Source organism: Equus przewalskii, chromosome 4 (genome assembly GCF_037783145.1).
Source record: "Equus przewalskii isolate Varuska chromosome 4, EquPr2, whole genome shotgun sequence".
NCBI lineage: Eukaryota > Metazoa > Chordata > Mammalia > Perissodactyla > Equidae > Equus > Equus przewalskii.
In genome coordinates this window covers 85,786,800-85,807,380 of record NC_091834.1, presented here as the reverse complement: position 1 = coordinate 85,807,380, position 20,581 = coordinate 85,786,800, and the positions used below count along the sequence as shown (strand labels likewise).

Genomic DNA, 20,581 nt, shown 5'->3' with positions numbered 1-20,581 from the left:
GCTTTTCTGTTTCAAGATCTCTAATGGCTATTTGAGAGCAGGTGAGAAAAGCAACAAACCAAGAAATGCTGCTTTCCAAAGACTATTCAGAATAACGGAGCTTTGATCCCTTTTGCAAGTCTTCATCGCAGCACTGCATTAATAAAATTAATTTAGGGTTAGAAACGAAGAGCTTTCTTTTTTATTTAGATTTGTGAACCTTCAAATCCACGAGCAAAAAAGCTCCTATTTTTCCTTTTCTAACATATCCTCATTCTCTTCTTTAGCTCTATTTCTGAGGTTCAATACTTCCAAGTAGAAATGTCACAGACAGGCAAAATAGGACACTGCACACAAATGTTTAATAGTTCACTGAGACTGAACAGCAGATAAAGACGAAGACACAATTTCATAATTATAAGTGATATCTTACAACTGGTCTACTTCTCTACTAAACATCCCCCCCTTTTTTGTTGCTGACCCTATTGCTCCTGGATAACATCCACATAACATTCTGTTTTCAATCCAGCTAGGCAGTGCTTGAGGACATGATAGCATATTTGCAAATCTTATTTCCAAATAACGACTCTAATGTGAAAGAAAAACTAGAACTACCCTTTGACTTTTGTGTTTTTAAGTTTTGAACTGGGATTCGGTTCAAGATCAGTAACTTTCGAGTTCTACCTAACAGACTAAGACATATAGTGATATGGTTTCCCACAAGGGCCCCTCTGTCTGCACCCCTGGAAAATCTGATTTACTCTAACCTCTAACGACTCCTCAGGTTAAAGGCCACAGCATCTACTCTCAGTGGCTATGACTGGGAATAAGATTTAGCCATTTGGAACTTGAGCTAAATTCACATTCTCAGGGGAAGAGACATTTATAAGGCTGCATTATTTTTATTTAAGAAAAAAATGAATGAATACTAATCATTTCATAGCAATCAAAGCTATTCCTAATACTAAATTATACCACAAATTGAAAGGCAATTCTTAACACAAATTCCAACTTCAGCAGAAAATCAATGTTACTCAAAGGTGGGAGTAGGGGAAAAAAAGGCTAACACATATGAAGAAAAGAAAGTACAACAGGCAAAAGGAAATTCTGGCAATTTGCTGAATTCCATGAGCTCTGCTATGAAACTTGTACCTTATCAATAGTTTTATGACTAGACTACCCAGTGCCAAGAAAAGCAGCCAACACTGGCTCCTTCCCTAAAGCTGCCATAGGCATATTACTGTCTCCCAAATGAGAATGACTCAAGTATGTCTACAGCAATATCTGAAAATTATTAATTCTTTAATAACGTACAATTTTTAATTTCACTATTCTGTTGTCATAAACAAGGATAAAAGAGCATGTTTGCCTCAGAATGATTTTGACCTTTTTTTCTCAAGCAGTACAACACCTGTAAGTAACGCCACAGAAAACCTAGGAAGTCCAGGCTAAAAAAGCCAAGAATAAAGTCAGATTAGCAAGAAAAATAATGGAAACAATTCACAATATATGGTGGACAGGAGGAAACTAGGGTTAAAAAACTATGTATAAATCAAATCTCTAAGATAGCATTTTTTGAGAAAAATAAAAAGAGCACTTGGCAAAGAAATCAATAAACTGCAATAATGAGCCCCCCTCCCCAAGACGCACACTGGCAACATCATTCAGCTGATCTAGTTGGCTCCTAAGTAATAATTTCAGCAAACTTAGAAAGTTCCACCTTCAAGTGTAGGACCTCTAGACCAGTTTTGGACAGCCAAGTCACTTCAGCATTATTACTAATCAGAGGGGAGTACAGAGCACCATCAAAAATCACAAAAGAATAATGCTATTTGACTAAGAAGGAATACAAACACCTTTGAGTGAAAGAGCCCAAAGATGTAATCTATAAACACTGTCATACGCAGACCCTCTATGTAACTCCTCCAAAAACTATCAACTTTTTCTGAGAGAGCCTGCGTATCCCAGATCAAGGACTATTTCAAGAATTTAAAAACTTAACAAAAATTCAAGCCAGAACTTCTGCAAAAGGATGAGATTGCAGATGAACAGGGATTTTTAAGAAAAGAGGGGTTACAAAGCGTCTATTTTTTATAGCTCGATGACTTCATTTAGAGTACCCATTGTAATGATCCCCTCCCACAGAAATCACTCAAACCATAATTCTCAACTGCTTTGCAACATTCAACCAGTTGAAGAGTTAACTCAACATTCACTCAGGAAATAAATGACCCACAGTTACCCAATGAATGTCATATAGTGTTAAGAATAATTATAGGGAAACTTCTTCATGTAATTACCATGAAACTGAGTATAATTCAGATAATAAAATCAGGAATATACTTCTTTCTAAGTGCTTTCTGATCCATTAAGCATCAATCTCAATCTCTCACTAAATGATTAAGTGCCTCAAACTAGTTTTGTTTGTAGGTTAGATTTTTAAAACTCTGTTTTATTATATGAAACTCTATTAATGTATCTCTAAATAGCACTTTTAAGGCAGATGTGAAGAGATCCACTGGAAGGATAAGCTGGCAACCATTTATATTCAACATAAATATTTCACCCAAGGACGTAGCTTTACAATCGTAAACTAATCACTGAGGTCTAAACCCAACAAGCGTTTCTATGATAAACCAGTGAATTAACTTTCTAATGTTTTCTATCAATTTTTACTTATTAGACATGGACAGGTCAGTTTTAGAATAAACGGAAACCAGGGATAAAAGGATGATCTTGCTAAAGGTTAAAACTGTCTGTCAGCTTTAGCACACAGTTAGGCACCCAAGTCTGAATTCCTTTGCTTGGATAAGAGATTGATATATTTGAATTAATCAAGCTGGCCACATGAGGTCTCTGTTATTTCACAAAATGCAAATATATTTTAGAAGTGTCTTGAAATAGATAATTTCTCATGAAGTACAAGCACTGAAAATAATGTTAGAGATCTAATTTACTTCTAGTTAAAATTATCTATTATATCTATTTCTAGTTTTTTATTCTGGAATAATATATTCCACTGGGAAATGAGAAATGGGAACGAAGATCAAGGTAGGGATAATGAAACCGAGCAAGTTGTACCTCACTAACTAATGCAGCTAAGCATCAGCCAGCTGTTTCAATCTGGAACTCACTAAACTAGAATGAAAAGATTTTTAAGTTGTAAAGCATAGACAGTTGGCTACCTAAACAATGTACCTAAATACCAAGTTAGATTATTTAAATTATAATATACTGCTAGAATTCTTGGAAATATATGTACCTCCTCCTCACTAAATGTATAAACAAGTTTTAAATCAGCGTTCTGATGTGAAATGAGAGCAATGTGCCAATCGTGGTCATATATAATGAAGCCCTAACATTCTCCTGCAATCATTCAACAGTGCCCCAATAAAGCCCATGGTACAAATTCTGACTTAGCTAGTGAATAACCTGCCCAGTACAGTCTATCTCACTTAAGCAACACAAAATGGTTCACTATGATTCAACCCCATTTAAACATGTTAGTGAAAAAAAACCCCAGAAATGAAGGGGAAATGTTTTACCTAAATAAAGTGAGGAAAGACGAAATTAAAACAAGCATATGTTAAAAAAACAACTAGTACAGAGTCAGTTAGGGAAAAACAAAATCACTGAGGTTGGAAACTGAGTTTCCTCCATATAGGGAGTCTAAGGAACTAATGAAAAAAATGATAAAGAAAGTATTATAAAAATAAAAGGTAGAGGGCAGCAGAATTTCATTTGGTTAATGTTTTTAAAGTGCCAGAATTCAGAGTCAGCAAAACTAGAGCTTTTAAATTTAGAAACTCTTGTCAAGTTCAAGTTCCTCCCTATCAACTCTGATTTGTACCTGTTTCCACAAATTGAGATTCAATAGGCTACAATATTAGTGATAGTAATATTTTATGTTCTTGACTGTTTATGCTCTTGAGCAAATTCTATCTGCTCACTTGTAAAGTCAACTGGTTATTCTGTAGCTACACAATTTGGTACTTAGTGAATTATATACTAGTCCTTTCACAAGGTAAGGAGATCTAACTGTTTAATAAATCACTACTGATTGCTTTTGGGATGCTCGGAGAGCCAAGGAGCCTAAGATTCAAGCCTAGAACTAGGAAAAATATATTTCTGTCCATCCCTAAAAGAAGTGAAACCATGCAATAAAGACAGAGGGAAGAGGGATCTCAAGGTCTCATTCCTATACATTAGACTTTCTGAAAGTGCAGGTCAATCTTTTCTCTCTTTCTTTGGTGAGGCCGGATCTTGCTACTCAGGGATATACTCAATTCTGTGCAGTCATTCACTTTTAACAGCCACTGGACTGATGGACATTTATTATACTGAGTCTGCTTTAAGCATGGTGGCTATCAGTTGCACGCAGCACACTTGAGCACTGGCCAGGCACAAGTTTCCTACATTGCATTCCGCAGTACCTCACGGGAAGATACATACCTCCACCTCACTCCCACCCCAAAAGAACCAGAACAGTGGAAAAGCCCATCTGCCATACCTTTCTTTTAGTTCAATGAAAAAATATTTGCCCCATTATTTTTTTCTCCATTAAAAAAAAGCCTAGTGTGTGTGCTTAATGAAATGCCATTATTATTAAAACATATCAGTACACAGAGGCAGATGCAGGGAGCCAATGTGTATGGAAATAAAAGCATAGCTCTGGAAACTCACCCTCCCAAAGGAAAATACCACAGAGATAGCACAAGGAGAAATGGAAGCCCTAGTTCTGCACAGCTCTACCAGAGGAAAGAGACATTTTCTTCCAAAACTGCTATGAAGATGTAAGTGAACATATTAATTACTATTAGAATCCTCTTGCTGGTAATTTTTAGAATGGCTCTTAAAGGTTCTGAACTATACTCTCCTCAGTTTAAGGTTTCTGTGACTCAAAGCTATTGTAATTTCCACTATAAAATATATCATCATAGAAATACTACATACCAATCTCAGATAAGTGCCTAGATCAACCTTGGGGTTCAGTTTTTAGTTCTACAATAAGGAGTGCAAATTTGAGCCCTCTGTTCCTCCTATTGTTCAATGTTTAAAGTACTAAGACTCTAGTCAACAGAGACACATACATCACCTTAACATACATCAGCTGTCCTACAGAACTATATACTGTTAAGAACGAAGTGAAGAGGTAAACAAGTAACACCACTTACAAGCAGTCATGTGAAGCAAGGTAAAGTGAAATGGGAAGGGAGGAGAAAGAAGAAAGGCCAAGCAACCCAACAACAACAAAATCCCAGTTCTTGTAGCGCTGAGTCTAATAGTGCTTACTCGTCCCAATTTTTAAAAAATGAAATAAAAATCAGAAAAGGGTAACCTGCCTGATTTTTTTATACTCATTAATTCTTAAAAGTTAAAGTAAGAAAAAATATATATATATATTTAAATGGAAAGTATATCAATTTCACTTTATTAGCCTAATTTAGGAATGGGATGAGGAGAATGGGGTTGAGGTCAGGTATGAAGGAAGAGGGTTAAAACTTGTGACAAAGATCCCTTCAGAACTCTGGTGCAGTCCTCAATCACTGCAGCCTAACGGTCGGTCAACAGAGTTGAAATCCACAATACTGAAAGCAGACTCCCGGTCTCCAGTACCGTCCAGGGCCTCTTCAGTTACAGTGTGATGAGGTCTACCAGGTTGCCTTTAGGAGGAGTCATGCTGTCAGGAAAGAAGTTCACTAAGGTGTCAAAGAGCTGAGTTCTTTGAGCATAGGTGTGATCCACATCTGAAAAGCCTGGTAAGGAGAGATACAAAGAAACTCATCCATTGTGTTTAAATTCAACATGTAACAGAAAAGGTAGTTGAGAAAAGCAGCAATGTATAATGGAAAAATTAAAACCAAATCAGGCTTTAAAACCAGATAGACAAGGGTCTGGATCCAAGTTCTACTAGCTGTGAACTTAGGTGAGTTAATCAGCCTTTCTGCAACTGTTTTCCCAGCTGTAAACCTGTGATAACCCTGTTTACTTCAGAGTTATTGTGCAGATTCAATGCAATTATGTGAAAAGCACCTAGCCAAAAGACTGGCACTTTAGTAACTGATAATGATTTCTCTCTTTTCCTTACAAGCATTTTCTTTTCTAGTCCACTGAGGAAATTTCACTCTTCTTTTCTGACTTTATAAACACTTCTGAACCACTAAAACTTTTTTGATAATAAAAATATAATAAAATCAAAATGAAAGGGGTCTTTAGAAAGTCGTCTAAAATCATTCAAACCTTCAGAGCTGGAAGTAGTCTCAGAGAACTGAGGTGAAAATATAGACGGCTGAGGGAAAGAAATGCATGTCCCATATGTAGAATGGCACTGGCACACAGCAAATACCATATTTTTATCGTATTTTGTACCAGGCTCTATGCTAGACACACATTACGTAGAAAACAGAGCAATGAACTACTTTTATCCAGATGAATATTAGAAAGTGGATGACATTCTTAAAAGGTGGGGGTCATTGAACTAAAGGATTTTTTCCCTTTAACCTCTAGTAAACGTTTAATTTTCAAGTTTGCTCCAGCCAAAGGAATATGCAGCGAGATTACCTCTTTCCTTTAGTCAGCCAGCGTATTGCTCCTAGCTGCTTCAATTTTTTAATGCACATACGAAGTATGTAAATAACAAACAAACTAGTCCTTTGACATTGACAAATTAGTCGTTAGCCATTCCTGACATGGCTAACTGACACATGAGAACGCTACTGAGTGCCACTGGAAACAAAAATAAAGCCAGAGTTATACATGCCATGATACTTAGTGAAAACTATTTCAAATCGGACCAATTTTCTTCAACTTAGAATACAGTTTTAGGTGCAATCTGTTTTTTAATCTCATAAAGAACATGAATAGAATGTAATATTGCCAAGGATACCAGTTTCCTGGAAGGAAAATAAACAATGACTCCAGAAAGGTACATTCCTTTTTATTTAAAAAAATTTTATTATTATTTTAAGTTTGAGGGCAAATGTTTATTCCTTTGAGCCAAGTTTAAGCTTTAACAAAGCCTACTATCTATCATATCATAGAAATGAATGGAAGGAAATACTCTAAAAAGTTAACAAAGGTTATATCTGAATGGTGAGATATTCTTTTTTTCTATTTTATGCTTTTCTGTTTTCTAAATTTTTTTCAACTTATTTTGAAAAATTTCAAACTCATAGATAAGTTTCAAGAATAGTACAACACACACTCATATACCCTTCACCTAGATTCATCAATTAACATTTTCCCTATTACGTTCTCAATCTCTCTCTACGTGTGTGTGTGTGTACCCCATTCAAACTTCTTTTTGTGAAATAATTTGGAAGAAAACTGTAGACATCTTCACCCCTAAATACTTGAGTTCATTTCACCTAACAAGAACATTCACTTAAATAACCACTAAATTTAAAAAACCAATAAATTTATATTAAATTTAGAAAATTTAACATTTATCTCTCAATAATCTTCTTTAGTCATTTTCCCCACTAATCTAAAACTCAATGCAAGATCAAACATTGTATTTAGATTTAGTTTGCAAGTCTCTTTAGTCTGGAATAGTCCTCAGCCTCTGTTTTTTATGACATCAATAGTTATGAAGTACACAGACCAGTTATGTAGCAGAATGTGTTAAATTTGAGTTGTCTGATTGCTTCCTCATGATCAGATTCAGTTTATGCTGTTTTTGCAAGAAGACTACATAAGTGATACTGTGTCCTTCTCAGTGCATCACCTCAGGAAGCACGGGTTATCAGTTTTTCCCAATACTGATGATGTTAACTTTGATCACCTGGTTAAGCTTGTGCATGCCAGATTTCTCCAATGTAAAGGTGTTCTTTTCTACCTTTGCAATTAATAAGATATTGATGAGAATATAGTGTTAGACTGTGCAAATATCCTGTTCCCCAACAAATGCACCCAATGACTTTAGCATTCACTGATGATTCTTGCTAAAACAATTATTTATATGATGGTGATTTTCTAACTACAATTCCTTCTAGATTTATTGATTGACATTAATTGTAAAGAAGAGCTTTTCCTCCCTCCATTTCATTTCTTTGCATTAGTATATACTCATGGATCCTTTTCTTGTTCAGTATGTTATGTCCATTACTATCATTATTCATTTTAATACTCATATTGTCCCAGATTTAGCCAGTAAGAGTTCTTTTGAGCTGGCTTCTATGTCTTTTTGAAATTTCTCCATTAATTTTTGAGTACTTCCTTACTTTCTGGTGCAGCAAGATATGCAAGCTCACTTTACACAGCTCTGGAGTCAGACATTTATCCAAGGAGCCCTAATTCCTTTTAGTGGTGAATGATATTTAGAAACCAAAATCAGCTGTGCTAATTGCCAAAGCTGCTGTTGTCGTAGGCCTATTCATATATGTCCACACATATTATATATACACTTTTTAAAATAAAATCATTAGTACATGCTTTTATTGCTAATTCCAATTTTTTAAGAACCACATAGGATTCTTCCTCTCCCTTAGCCTATTCCATATTTACATCTCCTTTCTTCCACTAAGAAAACCTCCCCCCAGCAACATCATATTTACTCATTTGCTCAACCTAAAATACACACAAGTTCTAGAATTACTTTACCCATACCACTACCAGCAAAAACTCAAGATTTCTTTGCTTTTTTGGTCTTTAGAATCTATTTCCTGAAAGTATATAGTCTAAGCACTATACTTTGGTTTAATTTTCTTTTTTTCCCTTCTGTGTGGTAATGTTACCAATTTGATAAATAAGTTTGTTTGGTTTTGTTCATATTCAAGTGTCTTTTACACAGTCTATTTAGTGCCATGTTCTTCACATTTCTGTACTTTTTGTTGGTGACTTCACTGCTTAAAATGGCCCCCAAGTATATTGCTGAAGGGCTATCTAGTATTCCTCAAGGGCGAGAAGGTTGTGATATGCCTTATGGAGAAAATACATGTGTTAGATAAGCTTTGTTCAGGAATGAGATATAGTGCTGTTGGCTGTGAGTTCAATGTTAATGAATCAACAATATAAATTAGGAAAATAGACGTCTGAGTTCAAGCTTAAAAGTACCCACAGCCACCAAAAACTCTATGCTAAAGACCCCCAGAGGTCATTTTTCTCTAAAGTTAGTCATTTCCCAAAACTAAGATAATGCCAGCTGTTTGTAAATCACTTTCCAGCTTTAATTCTTTAAATTACATATAACATTAGTAAATACTTTTAATTCTCACTAAGAAGTTAAGATAAACTGGATTAATTCTGAAGGCAGATAGGAAATTTGGCTGAGGCAAAATTTTGGGGGGAGAATTCAGAAAATGAAATATTCATTTTATCTATAGATGTAAGATGTATACATCTACACATAAAATAACCCATTTGATTTCAATTCTAAGTAGAGTAAAGGTAAAAAAATCTGACAGAAAATGAATGAGAACAAGAACCAGGAACTCTAAATAGCCATGAAAAGATCTTTTTGTTTATAAATAATATATCAAATTTTTCCTTGTTAAAATTAGCATACAACCTGAATTTGCATCTCATCCAAATTTACCAATGTTACAAAGAAGATTATATTTTTGAGGGAGGTGATAATAACAATACCCTGAATGGAGCACTTACTAAGTGTTTTATTGTGCTGTTTTCCATAATTATTGCATTTAATTCTCTCAACAACTTGAGGTAGTACTCTCACTACTTTAATGATCAAAAAGGTGACTTGCTCAAAGTCACTTTTAAAATTTGCAAGTGGCAGAGCTGGTATCTGAACCTAGATTCTGAGTCTTAACCACTACACCACACTCTGATCTCTTAACTGCTAAACATACTGCCTCCCTTCAAGGTGGGAAATAAGACCCAATAGGAATTTTCCCTTTTTGTATTTTTTTCTATTGTTTTCTAGAATCCAAGTAAAACAAATCACTTCCAACAAAATATGTTAGCTTACAGTGAATAGGGCAGAGACAGAAGAAAGGAGTTAAGCTAAAGGTAGAATATTTGCTCACATTAGCCTAACATATTTAAATAACTGCCATGAAATTCTTGCTCTAAAGGTTAAATATAAGTCAGCCAGAGACATTTTAGTGCTGCCTACCAAAGAAATAAAAATAATGGCTCTGGGCTGTGGTGTCCATACACAACAAGGCACACATTCATTCACACTGAACATCTATGTGCCAGGCTCCCAATTCATGTATCACTAGATCTTTGTTTCAAATGATAAAATTCAAAAGGGTATAAACTTTCTAAAATAATGCTTACATCTAAATTCTACATCACCAGATTGAGATTTTTAACAGCCTAAAAATATTCTTTAAAAGCCCTTGAGTGCACGGAATAGTGGTAAACAATTCTCTAAATTTTTAGGAGAACCTATTGGAGTTATGTTTTATAGTAGTCCATTCTGTCTTGCCCTGTGGAATCCCACATATTCTGGAATTAGAACTCAGGATTGGAGCTGCTTTGATCAGTAGAGAAATCTCAATTACTTGTTATGGAAAAAGAAAGGGCAAGACCCCAAGGAACATTGCTATTTTTTCCCATCCCAGTGAAAACCACCAGAATTATATATCTCTTTTTTCCTTTGAGGTATGGTTCAAAGACAAAGACCTTTAAAAAGACAAAAGGACAAAGAAGAAGAAATTAAACTGACATCCCAAAGAGTTATTTTATTCCAAAGATAAAAAGTAGGATTTATATTACATACACTGGAAAATTTCATTACTATTGCTCAATTCTAAGGCAAATAACAGCACTAACATCAATGGGATAAATATGTATCCACCGTGTGACATTTTATAATGATAAGAGGAAATTCTCATACTTTAAAAGGCAACTATCTTGTTGAAATACTGAAGCTATAATAATGATTTACGCTAACAAAAAGATCCTTGAAAATTCACCTGACTAAAGCTCTGGGTTCTGGAACTTCTACAGACTCCTCACTTTACCATAGCCTAGTTTAACCACTTTAACAACTCATTAATACTCAGTGAGAGTATTCCTAAACAAAGACTGATGGCCATATCTGGGGTGTTTGAGAAACACTTAAAACAATGAAGATACCAACATAGAAAAAATTACCATTTTCAGGAAGGAGCTAATTTATCTTCTCTGCTCCTAAACATTTATTTCATTACTATCCCATCACCATTCTGTTGACACCTCACAATTCCACAAAGAACACACTGAGAGGAAAAACCATTCAACCAACAAATGCTATCTCATAGTAAGTATATCAGTAATACAGCCTGAACTCCAAAACAATGCTATATAAATTAATTAATTTTGATCATGCTTCTATTGCCACCTGTTTGCAGAGTAGCTCAGTAACTGGTGTAACAGAAACTGCAAACTGATCCATGAACTGGTGACTGATGGTTGGAAAATAACCTTGTAACAGGTTATTAGAAATTTTGCATGCTATCTTGAAACCTGCTTCATTTGTTTGGATGAACATCTCACCTAATGTTTCATTTAAAATAAATCAAAATCCAACCTCCCAATTGCCAGGGCATCTGGCTGGATAAACTATATTGGAATACTTACCCAGAGCTGTAAAATCTGAACCAGATTTGAACAGAGCTGAAGCTAGGAGCTGAAACTGTAAAAGAAAAATAGAAGCAAATTAGCTGGCTAAGCACGTTGGAGAAAAATAACATGTAATTTTGACCATTTATTAGCCACTGGAAGTCTCAGTTCATGTTGCTGCATAAGTCCAAATAGTGGCAATAAGAACACCCATTTAGATTAAAGAATATGCTGACTTTTCTACTGGCCTGCTATTATCATTTTCCAAAATACTGGACCAAGTCCTTCAATTATTTAATTTTTAAAATCTATTAAAGTATGTATTTATTAAGGAACAACAGGTCAACTGAAATAAAAAAGAAAATTACTCATTTGGGAATCTATCAAATATAGATAGATTGGTGTCCTGCACACAGTTATTGAATTTTACTTTTTTTGAGGAAGATAAGTCCTGAGGTAACATCTGCTGCCAATCCTCTTTTTGCTGAGGAAGAGTGGCCCTGAGCTAACATCCGTGCCCATCTTCCTCTACTTTATTTGTGGGACACCTGCCACAGCACGGCCTGACGAGCAGTGTGTAGGTCCACTCCTGGGATCCAAACCAGCGAATCCCAGGCCATGGGAGCGGAATGTGAGAACTTAACTGCTGTGCCACCAGGCCAGCCCTCTTGAATTTTTAGTATATGTGCGTTCTCACTTAAAAAATAAATACATGCTGGGGCCTGCCCGGTGGCGCAGTGGTTAAGTTCACATGTTCCACTTTGGCAGCCCAGGGTTCACCAATTCAGATGCTGGGTGTGGACCTACACACAGCTTGGCAAGCCATGCTGTGGTTGGCATCTCACATATAAAGTAGAGGAAGATGGGCACAGATGTTAGCTCACAGCCAGTCTTCCTCAGCAAAAAGAGGAGGATTGGCGGCAGATGTTAGCTCAGGACTAATCTTCCTCAAAAAAAAAGTAAATAAATAAAATTAAATAAATACATGCTACTGTAAAATACCTGATCTCTCTGCTGTGTAAATTAAATTCTGAGGAAAAAGCATGGTTATTATGTATAGGCCATTCCTAAATTACAACTTAGATTGGGATTCCACAGTCATGTATAATTATACTGTTATATAATTATAAAGATTCATAGGCCTTTATACACTGAAGTAATGTTACAAACGTTGATTAGATTCCTAGGCTAGCCAATTACTTTAAAACAGACCATGTAACTCAACAACAATGAAACAAAATAAGAAAACTATTTCAACACAGGTAATTTAACAAATTGGTAAAAAGTAAAAATGTAGAACTATTTATATTTATCTTGATGAGGATGCTGGCAAATAGGCAAGTTAAAGGAAGGAATAAGAGTAGACAAATGAGGAGACTCTCAGTGGAGTTACTTGGCACTTGGCAAGGTCTGAGCAGCTGATACCACCGATTCCTCAGCTGTATTTCACACCTATGCTTGCAGACTTTAAAACTTCAGGTATCAATCACACTAATATTTGTGAGCCCTGATTAGAAGTCCTTTGAAGGTCAGAAATTTGACAAATATTCCAGAAGTAGCTATCTAAGAAAGAGTTAGGGAAAAAGGGGGTGAAAGGAAGAGTTTAAAATATAGAAAGTTCTTTACATATCCTGTGTATCAGTCCTCTGTCAGATAAATCTACAGCAAATATTATTTAGTCTGTGGCTTGCCTATTTTTTTAATATGTCTTGTAATGAGTAGAAATTTTAATTTTTTTATAGTCCAATTTATAAAGTTTTTTCTTTTATGATTAGTGCCATTTGTCACGTCTAAGAAATCTTTTCCTCTCCCAAGGTTGTGAAGATAATCTGTTTTCTTCTTGAAGTTTTATTGTTCTGGGTTTTATATTTAGATCCATAATCCATCTTAATTTTGTGTTAAGAGTGAGATATAGGTTGGGATATCCAGTTATTTAGCACCATCTGTTAAGAACACTTTCTTTTTCCCATTGGACTTGGCACCCTGCTCAAAAAGTCAATTGACCACATATATGTGGGTCAACTTCTGAATTCTATTCTGTTCTATTATCTATTTGTCTATCCTTAAGCCACAGTGCCTTGATTACTGTGGCTTTATATAGAATCCTATAATTAGGTAGTATGAGACTTCCAACTTTGTTTTTCTTTTTTCAAGATTGTTTCTGCTAGTCCAGAAACAACAAAAAAGAAACCTAAACTTGCCTGAATATTGATAGAAACTGTATTAAAATAAAAACCAATTTGAGGAGAATGGGCATCTTAACAATTTTTAGTCTTTCAATCCATAAATGTGATTTATCCCTCTATTTATTTAGGTATTCTTTAATTTCTTTCAATAGACATTATGTATTTGATTATTTTTTGTTATTAATACAAACAGGTTTTAAAATTTCATCTTTTAACTGTCCACTGCTAGCACAAAAATAATTGGGTTTTTTCCTATTGACCTTTTATTCTGTAACCTTGCTAAATTCACTTATCTTAGCATACTGTGTTGTAGATTGCATGAGGTTTTCCATGTACACAATAATGGCATCTACAAATGCAAACACTTTTTCCTCCTCCTTTCCAACTTATATGCTGTTTATTTCTTTTTCTTACCTTCTTGCACTAGCTAGGACTTGGTACAATGCTGAATAGAGGCGCTGACAGCAGATGTTCTTTCCTCATCATAATCTTAGGGAAAAGGGTTTAATGTTTTACAATTAAGTATAGTGCTACCTGCATTTTTTTCATAGATGCCCTTTATGAGATTTAGGATATTTCTTTTTTTTATTCCTAGTTTGCTAAGAATTTTTATCACGAATGGGTTTTGAATTCTGTCAATTGCTTTTCTTCACTTATTGAGATGATCTATGGTTTTTCTTCTCCGTTCTGTCAATGTGGTAAATTACACTGATAGATTCTCAAATGTTAAACCAACCTGGTATTCCTAGGATAAACCCCAACTCAGTCACTGTGCATTAACCTTTTTATATATTGCTGGATTCAATCAGCTAACATTTTCTTAGGAATTTTGCATCTACAATCACAAGAATTGGTCTGTATTTTCTTTGCTTGTAAAACGTCTTTTTTGGGTTTTTACATCAGCATTAAGCTGCTTCATAAAAGGATTTAGAAAGTATTTTGTCTTCCTCTGATTTCTGACAGTTTATATAGAATTGGTATTTTTTCTTTCCTAAATGGTTGAGAATTTACTGATATAGCCATTCAGGCCTAGCATTTAATCTGTTGAAAAGTTTTTAATTACAAATTCAATCTCTGTCTGTAACTGATATGGAGTTCCTTAAGATTTTCTAATTCTTCTTGTGTCAGTTTTGGTAAGTTTTGTCTTTCAAAGAATTTGTCCATTTCATCAAGTCACTGAATTTGCTGACAAAGTTGTTCATAATATCTCCTTATTATCCTTTTAATATCTGTAGGGTCTGTAATGATTTCTCCTTTTCATTTGTAATGTTGATAATTCATGTTTTCACTATTTTGTTTCTTGATAAATCTTGCTAGGGGTTTACCAATTTTATTCACCTTTTCAAAGAACCAACTTTTCACTTTTATTTTTTCTACTGTTAGTTTCCTATTTCACTAATTTCCTATCTTCTACTTACTTGGGGGTTAATTCATTTCTCTTTTCTAACTTCTAAGGTGAAAGATAAACTTTATTGACTCTACATACAGAAGGATGGGGAGAAAACTGTTATTTTGGCAATCTGATTAAATAAGTGGAACCGATATGTACTGGTCTAGAATTTTACTAGGTACCAAGTAATAGTACATAATCTGAATAAAGCCAGACCTCTCCCCCAAACTCCAGACTTCAATATCCAACTATCGCCTCAACATCTCAAGTCGGCTGTTTCATAGGCATCTCAAACTGAACAAATCCAAAATTAAAATTTTGATTCCAGTCATGAGTCCCCAACAACCGCCAGATACCAGCTCCACCCAGAGCTTTCTCATTTCAGTTAACAGTAACTCCATCCTTCTAGTTTCCCAGGCCCAAAAACTTTGAAGTCATTTCTTTCTAAAGCCTACATCCAATCCATCATAAAATTCTGTTGGTTTTACCTTTAAAATATATTGAGAATCTGATCTATTTTACTTCTCACCATTTCTACTCCTACTACGTTAGTCTGAACTACAATTCCTTGCTTCGATTTCTACAACCTCCCTCATAGGTCTCTCTGCTTCCATCCTTGTTCCCCTTTAGTCTATTCTCAATACAGTAGTCAGAGTGATCTAATTAAAACATAAAGGAGACCATATCATTTCTCTGCACACACAATACTCTGAACTGGCTCCTTATTCCTTTAGACTAAAAGTCAAAGTCCCAACAACGACTTACAAAGTTATTCACAATCTGTTCTCCCAATCCCTGCTCTTACCTCTTTGACCTCATCTCTGACTATTCTCACCCTCCTTACCTCTACTCCAGCCACACAGGCCTCCTTGCTGTTCTCAAAAACAAAGCCAGAATTCCCCCATCCTAGGTTCTTTTGTTCTACCCCTCCCTTTGCCAGAAATTATCTTCCCCAAATTATCTAGTTAGATCACTCCCTCACATCCTTCAAGTCTTTGTGCAAATCTCATTTCTAAATGAGGCCTATTATGATCATCCTATTTAATACTGCACTTGCCTAATTCTCACCTCTTATACTTCTGATCTCCCTTTACTCTTTTTATCCCTTTTTAATTTTTCCATAATACTTATCAAATTCTAATGTACTCTATAATTTGCTAATTTAATATGTTATTGTTTCCCTCCACCGGTATGTCTAAGTACTTCCTGGGCAGGGATGTTGTTCAGTTCACTGATGTATCTCCTGTGCCTACATGCCTGGCATATTGTAGGGACTCAATACACATCTATTAAATGAATGACACCAGTACCTTGGAAGCTCAGCAGAAGTATAATTAATATAAAATGAGCAACATTGGCTGAAAACTTGTTTTACCTATTCCTTCTCTATTATAGAATCCTCTCTGAAAACGGTAGAATTAATTTAGGCCTTCTTTTCTTTGCCTTTTTCTGGAAAAAAAATATCATTTTCATAACGTTTATTAGAAGCTCATCACCAATTTAGAACTCATGTTCTGGAGACTGGAGGAAAGCAAAGAACCACTATTTGGTATATAGTTGGTAGTCCACCATCATTTCCCCAAAAACAGGCACAGTGATGATGATCATCATGGTAACTGCTCCCTAAAAAAAAGAGAAAAATCTAAAAACTACTTTTAGTTCCTGATATAATCATTTAATGTAGTGAAAATTTTGTAAAACATACATACAGAACAAAAACAAGCTAGTACAGAAAATGAATAGCAGTGAGGCCTTTTTCGAGACATGGAATGATTTCTTATCAGTCAAGATCTATATGCTTAACAAATTTTCTTTTTTTTTCTTTTGAGGAAGATTAGCCCTGAGCTAACTGCTGCCAATCCTCCTCTTTTTGCTGAGGAAGACTGGCCCTGAGCTAACATCCATGCCCATCTTCCTATATTTTATATGTGGGATGCCTGCCACAGCATGGCATGCCACGCGGTGCCATGTCTGCACCCGAGATCTGAACTGGCAAACCCTGGGCCATAGAAGCGGAGCGTGTGAACTTAACCACTGCACCACCGGGCTGGCCCCTAAATTTTCTAAGTATATATACTGGAACTGTCACCAAGGGATTTTTCTTTTCCCTCAAAACAAAAGCTATTAACACAATTTAAAACAAAATAACCTTATAGGCCAGTAATTCTCAATGTCAGGTGTGTGTTCAGTTTCCTGTTACATAAGAGCAGACAGAAGAGAATCTTAGGGCGAAGGTATTGTTTTGAAAAACTTTCTGAAGTGATTCTGATGCTGACACACACCTGCACAACACCATTTTTACTAACTTCTCTACTGGGGCTAAACAACTCTTGATAGATGAATCTTTTAAGAAATGGAATGGAAGTCTGTGGCATCCAAATCATAATTTGGTATTACTCAGAAAAGAGGAAAAAGAGAAACCTAGTACCAAAATTTTTTAAATGGTTCTGTTTGAACTTGAGATACCTCCCTGTCCTGGTTTTTCCTATTAGCTTAGTTTTAAGAACAAACTGTCTGTTTTCTTTGGCTTACTTGCAGCTCACACAGCTGAAATTATTTACTTTGCAATATTTTGGTTTGGTTTGGTTTTAAAAAATCAGAGAAAAATAACGTTCCCAGACTATAGCCATTTTAGATAGAGTATGGCAAAAACACAAGGAAATCTATTTATAACTCTCAAATGCATGGTCTAACAAAATGAACATTAAGGGTCTTTTCACAACTTATTCAGTTATAAGCCGTAACAGATTAAACCAAATACATTCTGTTACATAGCAAAACTATGATAATTTCCACTATTTTAAATAGTATTATGAATTGACTGAAGATTCAAGGAAAGACAACTAACTGTCCTCCTTCAGGGGGGTTCTATAGTGCATTCTGTTGAGTCTCCATTTGGTGAAGGGCTGTAACCAATACTGAGTAAGAGAAATAAGACTTATTTTCACAGTGGGCGACTATGAAAGAGTATCTCTTTGTTTTGGTGCCAAGGACATGCAGGCTCTACTACTTGAAAGTACAATGAACCTGGTGCCTGAAAGTGATTCAACATTAAGTCTGAAACCTGTGTCAATGCTGAGCAGAGAAAAGCACTGCTTGATGTTGCTATTAAAAAGCCAAAACAAAGCAAGAGCTAAAAGGGGAAAAGATGTAAGGGACAGAACTACATATAATTAGCACCAATTCTGTGAGTTAGAGGTAAAATGAATTGCAATTCAGATGATACTAGATGAACTATGGACAAGGATGGCTGGCAAAAGGAAAAAGTGACAAAAGTAATCTCAGAAGTTAGTGGGAAGAGAGGCTATAAGACCATGAAAATCTCCGTAAGTATATTCACACACTGTGAATAAGCAAATATGCCCTAAGAATATTAAATATTCAGAAACAATTGCTTCCATCCCATGTTATGTAACAAAAAAACTGAAAAGTAACGATCTGTTACTAATTTCTCAAGCTTAGGGACTACAGATGAATGAAGTTAGTAGCCTATAGTCAAATTACACTGCTATGACATTCATAAAACTAACTATCAAGGTAGCAAGGATTCTACTTCCATTAACCTCTTCACTTTTTCCCTACAAAAAAAGAGAGCTTTTCTTCACTTAGGGGATTATGGAGTATCAACAGAAAAGTTTATATTGAAGCATTATGTAATCCTTAAATAAAGGCGGCATGGGACTAAAGAAGTAGTAAAAATTTCTATTTCCTTCCCAATACACAAAACTAATGTCTAAGTTAAAACTTTATACCCGAGAATCCTTTTCTGAATGGATCAAGAATTTTTTGTGCGACTTGAATCTTATATTAACACATGAAAATATGCCTATTCAATTTTTATTTCATCTGCTCTGTACCATTTTTAAGATTATCAGTGTCATCATACTTTCCTTAAAACATCCGAGAGCAAAATCAGCAAATGTAAGTCAGGAAGACATTTTATTTTAAAATGTTCAATTTCTGAAGTTTATTACGCCCTTTACCTCTTTTGTTTCTTCTGGGTCTGAATGATCCACAGTTATATAAAGATCATTTTGTAAATATTTCAGAGCACTAAGGGGATCCATTTGGGCCTTTTCTTCAAACCTAGAAATGTAAACAAGAACAATAATTGTCTGGAGTTATGAGAAAAAATCAGAAATGTCTTTCAGACCTGGAGTGGACTACTCTGTGTATGAGGAAACATTGCGGACACCTACAAAACCTGTGTTTGGGAATCCGAATGCTGCCATGTAGACAGTGTGGATGTGGAGTCTCTGTGGATCCAACGGCAATACGAGGCAGTCACAGGCAATGGTGCTGGAGACTGGGTAACAGCACTTCCTACCCTCCTCTTAAAACTACAAGCTAAGATTAAATCAACTACAAAACATCGCGAGTAAGTAAAATATTTTCCATAACAGAACTACAAAAGAGCCAAACGTGTTTCATAAAAGACAAGCAGAGATAAAATAAAAATACTTGGTTAGCTTTGTGCAGTATACTTTCCACTGGAAGTGGACTTAACAGATACTTTAGAAACAGAAATGAGTATAGTTTCTTTTAATGAATATCATTAACACTGATTAGATATTTTTAATGAGACTATTTCCATGTCTTAGTAATAATAACAAAAAAAATTGGAGCAACTACTTATCAAGCATTTGTTATGTGCTGGACTCTTATCAAATATTTTACATATAGCACTTCATTTATCCTCATAATAACTCTATGACAACAGTAAGTTTTATCATTTTTTTAAAAAACAGATGAGAAACTGAGGCCCAGAGAATGAATTTGGCCAAGATAAGAGATAGTAAGTGGCAGAAGTAGAACCAAACACAGGTCTATGTGACTCCAAAGCTGAAAAGGAAACAATGATTTCTCCTAAATTAAAAAAGTCTGTTTGGGACTATTTATTTAAATAAGATAATGTCCTTTTGTTACAGCATAACTATATATGGATTCATTTCTGATAAATTGGCATGCTTTTCAAAATATTATATAGAGAGAAAGATAAGAAGACATTTAATTTCATTTGGGAAAGGAAAATAGTGAAGAGCCTTTCACAATGGTGTTTATTCTTATGGCATCAATAATTTCCCGTCTTTTAGGGTACCTGTTTTCAGGCAGGGGCAAAGACTAGCAAAATATTACAGTTCTCTTATACCAGACAGTATCCTGATTGTCAGCCAACCCTACAACCCTCAGATGAGAGTCCCTCAGGCAGAGGTCATGTTACTCTATCATCTTGCCCACAATGGATTAGATCAGAGTTTTGGCACCTGAGACAAAAGCAATCATCTCAAGCTTGATTAGCAGTTTATAAAATGGCCTGGTAGAATAAGGTGTCTAATTTAATATGAAATTTGAATTAAAAAGGTAATTTTTCTGTTCTACTCAATTCACAGAAACAACCTTCTATCTCTGCAATGTAGCAATGTCCCTCAAACTCTTGAATTCATCTAAGAGTTGGCAGGAAAAAGGTCTACATTTTTCAAATGCCCATTTTAGGACCTTTTATTGTCAGCTGGAA

At 35.2% G+C, this 20,581-nt stretch overlaps 1 protein-coding gene across 26 annotated transcripts in view; it reads right to left on the bottom strand.

Annotated features, from left to right (window-relative positions):
• Positions 1–5,381: 5,381 nt before the first annotated feature.
• MKLN1 (muskelin 1) overlaps positions 5,382–20,581 on the bottom strand; it is a 312,898-nt gene continuing 297,698 nt past the window's right edge. For 22 of the 26 annotated variants that reach the window (XM_070617703.1, XM_070617697.1, XM_070617708.1 and 19 more), the window contains 3 exons: positions 19,050–19,152; positions 11,509–11,563; positions 5,382–5,735 (listed from right to left, as the gene is read on the bottom strand). In XM_070617703.1, the coding sequence (XP_070473804.1) occupies positions 5,614–5,735; positions 11,509–11,563; positions 19,050–19,152 (280 nt within the window). In that variant the 3' untranslated portion in view covers positions 5,382–5,613. The remainder of the gene's footprint in view (positions 5,736–11,508; positions 11,564–19,049; positions 19,153–20,581) is intronic. The other 4 variants (XM_070617717.1, XM_070617715.1, XM_070617716.1 and 1 more) reach the window with 1 other exon arrangement.